Genomic DNA, 8,477 nt, shown 5'->3' with positions numbered 1-8,477 from the left:
GTGCCCGGGCTATGGTGGGCCTAACCCGACAAATTTTATAATTGACTCGTCCCAGAACACGGCCCTACCTAGGGCCGTGCCTGGGCCGGGAGGCTGGGAATGACACGACCTATTTACTTTTGTTAATTTTTAAATGTATATTAACCCCTAAAACAGCGCAAAATCAGGGGCTAAATATGCGATGGGCCAGCCCGTTTCCTTGATGTGCCGAGCGTGGTTGTGCCTTGCCTGGCCTGTTTAGGCCAGGCCAGCCCATCTGGTCAGGTTTGCATACATGGGCCGTTAGTCAGGGCTATACCTGGCCATACCTCGGGCTGGGCCGGGCCTAGCCAAGCCCGACGCAAAAAACCCAGGCCCGGGCCCGTCCCAGCCCGGCCATCGGGCTTGTTTTATGGGCCCAAGCCCGACCCGAACACGTAAAAGCCCACCGGGCTCTGGGCCGGCCCGGCCCGACCCTCAGAAAAACGTGAACACGATGGGCCCGGGCCCGTCCCAGCCTTCAGGCTCAAAATTTAGGCCTGAGCCCGGCCCGGGGGCAGCGTCGGGCCGGGCTTCCCATGGCCAGGTATAGTCAGGGCCTACCTGATGAGCGCCGCCGACACGCATCGTCGTCCTCCGCTCTCCCGGTCTCTTGGTCCCATCCCTTCTTTCCCCGGTCGCCGCCGCCGTCGTCCTCCGCCCTCCCGTCTCCACTGCGACGCCACTTCGTCAGGTCCCCCTCTCCCGCCCCTCTTCCTTCTAGTAGCCGCAGCCGAGCGCTCGCTTCTGGATCGGCCGTGGGTTCGCCGGGGTGGCTTTGGAATCCCACTAGATTCGGTTTTTGCGGCGGCGTGGTTTCAGCGCTAATTTAAGGGTTCTTCTCGTTCCGTAGCTACACCGCGGTCGGCTGACTGAGGTTCCCTAAAGCCTGAAGCGGGCCTCCAGCTTCGGCACGGCGAGAGACATGGCTGCGGCGGCGGCGGCGGCGAAGGAGGCGGACATGAAGAAGATGGAGCTTATGAAGGAGGTACTAGGGCTATCTGTCGTCCCCTGATGGATGTTTCTCTACACCTTGTGCGCCTTGCAGTCCTTTGGAGTTTGGATTTGTTTCATTCGCCGATGGTAAAAGATAGATATAATCTGCATGTGCTATTTGGTTCAGGTAAGAGCGCACCAAGTGGCGATTGGGGAGCTCAACAACCTGCCTCCATCCAGGGTAAGCATCCCTCCTTCATCTCCAACTCCCTGACCCGGGTGAACATGAGGATGAATTAATGCATGAATGAATTTGGTATGATAGTGGTCAATTGGGCTTTTTTAGTGTGATGGGTATATAATAGTGGTAGGTAGTAACAACTGACAACTTACCACTTGTCTGACTTGTTGCAAAAACGCGCAAGCCGCGTACCAGAAGACCTGCAACATCTTCTTCCGCAAGGACATCAAATCCGCCGTCGCGTCCCAGCAGAGTACGGTCGATGCTCATTGCTCGCTTTTCTTCTTGTTGTTGTGGTTGGAATTGGTGGTGTTAATTGTTTTCTTCTTTTTCTGTGTGCTTCCTGGTGATGGTAACATGGTTCCTCCCTCTCTGATTCTTACTCAGAGCAACTTGATATCGCCAAGGCGAAGCTGCAGAAGCTAGATCAGGCATCATGAAGGTTCACTGCAGAAATTTGAAATTGCAACTTGTGCTGCTTCATCCATCCACCTCGGTGAATTCTCTCTAATCAAGTGTCTTCGGAGTGCCAGTCAACTAGGATGCAACTTATATAGATTTCTGTGTAATAATGGTGTGTTTAATAGTTACGAGTGTGAGACAAATCATTTCTTTCTGAATATGGAGACTGGATATGGGACTGTAGTCACAATAGACCCATTATGAAGGTGATGCGATGATTTGGTTGAGCTAATTAAGCTGACCTACTGCTTGCTCGAGTCTTTCTGAACCGATTATGCAGCGACAGGATTATGGATCCAGGGGCATGTGTCAGCGAAGAGTCTGTGCATCAGTTTATAGGCTATGTGGTAGCTTGTCATGTCTATCAGCCAGAGCATGTACTCGCAGTCTTGTATAGGGGAGAGGCCACTCTGCTCTCTCCACTGTTCTGCTGTAAGCATATCTCTGTGATGAGCACTAGTTTCGGCCCTGAAGGTTTTTGAGAAGAAAGAGGATTTCATTTTTCTTTTGTGGCTTTTTCAGGTTCTTCTTTGCCTGTCAATAGATAGAATCCTATGATGTTTGTTTTTTCTTTACTTGGATTTGCAGCAAGAGGAAGCATGAGAAGGATGGGGAGTTCTTCTAGTTGTGACGTTATGGAAGATTTTGACTCAATCTTTAAAAATCTTGCCATCGTAGTTTTTTTTTGACCCAAGAACCGTAGAATAACTTTTCCATGGTATTTTTCTATTATAAAATAAATATGTACTATCCAATAGGAGGAAAAACAAAAAGGAAGAGCAAATAAAGAAAGACAACAATCTATCCAATACCAACTCTAGGAAACATTTGGGGGATAAAGAAAAGAGGACTAACATTTGGCTCTGCTCTTGGAAACACCTCCTGTCATCCATCTTCGGAAAGGCTCTGAAGTGTCTACTGCCTATGCTTGGGAATAGCTTGAAATCCAGTAGTGCTGCCTGTCGATGGCTGCCTGCAAGCCAAAATGTTTATGTCATTTCCCTGTGAAGCTGTACTGCAAGAGTAAAAGTGAGCTTGCTTTTTTTTGCAAGAGTAAAAGTGAGCTTGCTAGTGGCATGAGTAACGAACTGCAAAGCTGGCTGGCAGTGTGAGTCTTACACCTGTGAGTGAAGCTGTCTCGGTAAACTATTGTGTTGTTCCTGAATAAGAGATGCATGAGTGCTGGGGAAGAGTAAGATCTGCTGAGCTTTAGCACATGATTTTTTTGGACTAACGAGTCGTGTGTGAGTGAAGGAGGACGCATCGACGAGAGATATCCTATTTTAAGGAGGGTGGTATTCAAATCAGGGAAATGATCCTTTCATCTATTGATTTCATAGACATTCGTTTTTCTTTTATTGTCTGTATGATTTTGATTTTCAAAAGCTCCTCAGAGTTCTGCCGAAAGAGATGAAATCGTACATTTGTCTCTCTGCAAACTGGGCCGACCAACTTGCAGCTCTGTGTTGTGTTTCTTTGACAGGTTAGTTCTGACGTATGCGTGTATAAGCAGCGAACATGCATTCAGTTACGCTGTTTCAATAGTATTAACATACTGAACTCTGTAGTGTTAAATTGATAGCATCTTTAAATGTATCAAATCAAAGGCATCATGAATTCATGATACAAGCGCTGCCTTGTCAGCTAAACTATCAACTACATGTGCAACTCAGGGCTGAAGACATTATCACTTTAACATAACGAAAGCATTCTTCCAAACATAGAAACGGTAATCCAGCAACGTGTAAAAGTTACAAGGAAGCATTCTTCTAAAATGGTAGCACACCAACATCTAACAAGTTGATGAGGTTCATGAACAGCATTTCGCAGAAAAAATAAGGTTGTCAAGAAATGCGCATTTGCCGCCGAAAATAAACTCGGGACGACAAACCACCGTCAATAGCAGAACGCAAACAAATGCACCGACATTAGGCTAACAAGTTGAGACTCCTCACTGACACATGCCCCTGCATCCTCCTTTGATGCATAGAAGGTTCGGAAAATGGTCAAGCAAGCAGTGTGTCGACATAACTCACTCATTGCACCTTCAAAATGGGGCTATTTTTTATTACCGGTGAGCATGCAGGCGGGTTAATTGCCTTGCCTGAAGCCTGAACATAGAACGGAGATGAGCAGGAACTTGTCCTGTCGGAGGAGACAGGGTCAGAATGCACGTCCTCTGGCAAGGCTATCCCAAATTTCTGACGGAGGGAGATACAAGTTCGATCAATCCTAGCAAATTTGCCTGGTCCGATTACCGAATTCCTGTCCCAACGTCTCCGGATATTTCTTCTGAATGCAGTCAAGGAGCTGAAAAATAATCATCTTGTTTTTAGTTCAGAACATGTGGTGAATAATAGATAGAGAGGGAAAAAAGCAGGTTACCTGTCCAACTTTCAGATTTCTGATATGGCAGCAAAATAGTAGGTAGGCATTTCCGACATGGAAGCATAAATCCCCAGTTTGTTTTCTGAAATCCCAGCAACTGGAGCAGAGAGGTACTGATTATTGAGACATCAAAATCAAGATGACCACATGGGTATGAGGTTCTGATTATCAACTGACCTCCCAGCGTTCATCTATCTTCTGCGTGCGGCTAAGAAACCTGAGAAACAATCACCTTTTTTTTAATTCAAAACATGAGACGGATAATGAACAGCGAAAAGCATGTTTACTTTTTTGGAGCTTTCATTTTATTTTATATGACAGCGAAAATACTAGGCTTTTCCAGCAGCATGAATCCCCTTTTCGGACCCAACGAGTGGATAACAAAATATTGAGATTGCGAGTATGAGACGCCATTATCATGACCGCGTGAGGACGAGGTTCTGAAGTGAAACCGAACCTGTTCACATCACAAGAAAAATACGTTAAGCATTTTCCCTCCCAACCAAATATAATAACTAATGTAATAGGTGATCCAGGACAGGGATGGCCTGGGCAATCCCTCCAGTAGCATATAGGTATTTAGTCCCAAAACAAACTGGGCATGTATGGTAGAAGTATACCTTAGAAAGTTACTCAGCGATCAGTTCACATAGCACCCATCAATTTCGACCTCTAGCTTGCTTGTTGCAAGTGATCTGCATCCTTCTGATAACTCGTCGCTGCAGTCGTAGATCTCCAGTTTTTCCAGTGAAGGTGGAAGGCCCTCCTTCGGAAGCCCTGAGATGCTATTACAACATGTGATCTTCAACGTATTGAGGGAATGGAGGCCATGCAGGCCTGCAGGAAGATGTACGAGATCCTCACATTCAACAAAGCAGAGCTCTTGCAGGGACCTGAGGAGCAGAAGCGCTCTCTCTTGCTCATCTGTTAGCCTCGTTGATTCCAATTCAATAAGCATTAGGCTTCGGAGGCAGGTGAGGCCCTTGCAGAATGACGTGTTAAGGGGAGACAAATCATGGACCTCGAGACTTTCCAGTGCAGGGAATAACTCATAGCTATGACTTGAAATTCCCTCAATTGGCTCATAACTCTCCAATGTGGTAAGGGAAACCAAGGCAGGGGAATAGAGTATTTTCAAATGCTTGAGGTTCACGAGGGATCGCAAGCCCTCTAGTGAGATGAGTGAACTGCAGTACTGAATTTCCAAATGTTCCAGCGCCGTGCACGAATGTAGCTGTAGAGATTCCATGCTTGAGTTCACAAGTAATACCAAAGACCTGAGTGTTCCAAGCACCTGTGTGCCCTCTATAGCGACGAGCGGATGACAATTTTCAACTTCCAATTCTTCTAACGCCGTACAGGAATCCACCTGTAAATATTCCAAACTTCCTTCATTTAATTCCAATTTTCTAAGGCACGTGGGATTTCCCACAAAGCAGGGCCGCATTGTCTTTTGGGGACAACCAGTCCAAACAAGTTGATCGAGTGATTGTGGGAGGAGACATCTTCCCTTCTCTTGGGCATCTTCATCAAGGGAGGTAAATCCAACCAAATCTTCCCTACTCCCCTCAAATATTAGATGAGGGCATTTACCAATGGTTATCTTTGTGAGATTCAGCGGAATGTGCACGACTCCGTCAGCATCTGAGCTTGGCCATGCATCATTTACATATCCTGATGACGAAGCCTCGGAAGCTGACATAAAGTTTGATTGGACCTTTCCTTCCTCTTCTATCTTTAGCTATTTCAACTGCGGACATTCATATAAAGTCAATTCCTTCAGGGCCGGTGAATGCCGCAGCATCAGAGATAGCCACTTCCCTGTTATTCCACAATCTCTAATATAAAGACTTTCAAGAGATGGGAGAGCATCCTCATTTGCAGGCACAACATCTGAAGATAAAAGTTCTCTGCAGTACTCTATTTTCAAACTCTTTAAAGAGATGAGTTGACTTAAACCTTTGAATGAAATAGATGTCATGCTTTTGCCCGACAATATCTCCAAGTATTTTCTCATCGACTGCCATCATCTCACTTGGAAGTCCATATCCATAAAGCTTTAATGTTTCCATGGAAAGTCCCTCCATTGACATAATTGTTGAAACACTAGTGATTATTAGTTTAGAAAGTGTGGCTGAAGGCGGAAGAGGGGTCTATACTTGCAAACGAGGACAACCGACCATAATGAGTTTCCTCAGGCTGGGCATCGGTGACTTATGCTCTGTTTCGTAGTTATAACCTTTCTGAAAGAAATCAAACACCTCAAGTGCAGAGCAACTCCAGATCTCTAGCAACCTTAAACTAGACTTTATATTCCCCATAGAAGTACAGGAACATATCTGTAAATCTGGCATTCGATCTAAAACCAGTTCCTCCAATGGCGGAACTAATACTACTCTTACTCTCCGCATGTTGCTCAACTTCAACCTTTTAAGAAACCGAAGCATTTCTAGAGATGGAAGTATTATCCATTCTCTGCAATCCTCTAGATGAACCGTATGCAATGAATTAAAGAAAACAACATCCAATACTTGAAGATGGAAGAACTTGCTCAAAACACGAGGCAAAGCCTTCTGCTCAGTATGACCATCCTGAATTTTTAGATACCGAAGATGTGTAGGATTTGCCAAGCTACACAGAAAAGAATTAAAATCAGGAGATGTTGCAAACATTTGCAGCAGATGCAGATTATGTGCTTCTTCAAAGACATCTTGAAATGCTTTGAAGAAAAAGGAGTCATATTCCCCAATTAACACTAATGTTCTCAGTTTTCTCACTGATGCGACTATACTTTGCAATGAAAGTTCAAACCACTCAATACGAGGTATATTCCCAGTCTGATCATCCCTCTGATATATAAAATCGGTTATTATGGACAAATGGTGTACAGTTGGCAAAATTTCATTGCATTGCAAACCATCCAAAGCTGCACACTCTGTTCTTGAAACTAGCCTTGCAAAATCATGCATCAGGCCGCAAATGGCATAGTAAGTTTGACATTGAAGTTCAACCTGCTCAAACAAGCCCCGGTTCACCAAGTCAGTAAGATAGTACTGTCCCATATCCTCCAAACTCTTATTTGAATGATCATGATTCACAAATCCCAGTGAAATCCAAACATGAACTAGCTCCTCAGCAAGAAATGGATAGTTGTAGGGCAATATAGAACAATATGAGAAGCATTGCCCTACAGGGTAGGGCAACTCATCATAGGAAAGCTTTAAGGCAGACATAATACCACCAGTGTGTTGTAGGGATTTCTAATCTTCAGTGTTCAGAATGTTACTCCAATGATCCACAGTAAGATGATCTTTTAGTAGTGCCCCAACAGTTTGTGCTGCTAATGGGTTTCCTTTCAACCATCGTGCTATTTTCTGTCCTAAATCACTTAGACTTTCTTTCTCTTTGTAATTCTCATCACCAAATGCACATGTTTTGAACATTGGCCAAAAATCACCATTTTTCAAACCATCCAAGTTAATTGGTCCAGTTGTACCTCTCTTTTTGGCAACAAACGGTTTTCTTGTTGTCAGAACTAGCATATTTCCAGTTGCACCATCAGAACTAAACGGAGCTAACAATTTGTTCCATCGGCCATCATCCATGCCTTCCCAGAGATCATCTAAAATAAGTAGAACCCTCTTTGATTTAATATGATCCTTCAAGACCTCCTGAAGCTTGGAAAAGCTGCATATGCCATCATGTGTTTCTTGGGAGATGTGATCTAACATCTCTCTTGTGAGTCTCATTTCATCAAATTTATTAGACACCCAAATCCATATCTTGTGATCAAATTGGCTTTCCACAGCTGGATCATTGTATAGAAGCTAAGCAAGAGCTATCTTCCCAACTCCTCCGATGCCTACAATAGGCAGAACAGTTAAACCGACAGTTGCTTTGTGTTCTTTTATCAGTGATTTGATGGATCTCTTCTCTTCGTCTCTCCCATACACTTTCCCTTGAACAAGACTTGCTGTTCTTCTGCATGGATCTGAGATTGTACTCTGACAGGCATTTGAAATTGCACCACCGGACCCAAGTATGTTGAGAAGCCTTGTGATAGCCTCTCGTCCATCTTGCAGCTGACAAGTAATGTCATGTATCCTTTCGGAAAATTCGTCCTTGTTCCACCCGTTTGGGTTAGCTGTGGTGATGTGTGTTGACTCCTGACCGGTTCTCATCCTTTCTCTGCTGAACGAATTGCCAGTTGCAACGGGCATAGGAACTATAGTAGCATCAGTGGTGCTGAAATAAGAAATAGATCATGGATCGGCAGTGACAACCTTGATACGCTCTTAAGCTGATGCACAAAAGAAGGGACTAATAAACTGATATCGATCTCAGGCCCAGCTTTGAATTAATTCGTAACGACGGAAGCCTGCGAAAAACCCCCAAAGGGATCCCCTTCCCCCTCCCGCGTCGCTCCCACGAG

At 44.8% G+C, this 8,477-nt stretch overlaps 1 protein-coding gene and 1 pseudogene across 2 annotated transcripts; one reads left to right on the top strand and one right to left on the bottom strand.

Moving 5' to 3' along the window:
- Positions 1–573: 573 nt before the first annotated feature.
- Positions 574–2,110, top strand: LOC119302099. 2 transcript variants are annotated; one of them, XM_037579115.1, is made up of 5 exons: positions 574–712; positions 872–1,006; positions 1,142–1,195; positions 1,379–1,448; positions 1,583–2,110. In XM_037579115.1, the coding sequence occupies exons 2-5, from the start codon at positions 944–946 to the stop codon at positions 1,633–1,635; spliced, it is 240 nt and encodes a 79-aa protein (XP_037435012.1). In that variant the 5' UTR covers positions 574–712; positions 872–943; the 3' UTR covers positions 1,636–2,110. The 2 variants fall into 2 exon arrangements, with proteins under 2 accessions (XP_037435012.1, XP_037435013.1); XM_037579116.1 differs by having other exon boundaries at positions 582–712; positions 1,391–1,448.
- Positions 2,111–4,685: 2,575 nt separating this feature from the next.
- On the bottom strand, positions 4,686–8,265 carry LOC119299705 (annotated as a pseudogene).
- Positions 8,266–8,477: the final 212 nt, after the last annotated feature.

The sequence above is a fragment of the Triticum dicoccoides genome, chromosome 5A (assembly GCF_002162155.2).
Source record: "Triticum dicoccoides isolate Atlit2015 ecotype Zavitan chromosome 5A, WEW_v2.0, whole genome shotgun sequence".
Taxonomy (NCBI): Eukaryota; Viridiplantae; Streptophyta; class Magnoliopsida; order Poales; family Poaceae; genus Triticum; species Triticum dicoccoides.
This window is presented reverse-complemented; position numbering and strand designations above follow the sequence as displayed.

Excerpts from the sequence above, each read along its gene's own strand:
- LOC119302099 (XM_037579115.1), top strand. The coding sequence starts at position 944 with ATGGCTGCGGCGGCGGCGGCGGCGAAGGAGGCGGACATGAAGAAGATG. Across the intron at positions 1,196-1,378 it reads ACAACCTGCCTCCATCCAGG|GCCGCGTACCAGAAGACCTG; the intron begins GTAAGCATCCCT and ends AAAAACGCGCAA. Across the intron at positions 1,449-1,582 it reads CGCCGTCGCGTCCCAGCAGA|AGCAACTTGATATCGCCAAG; the intron begins GTACGGTCGATG and ends ATTCTTACTCAG.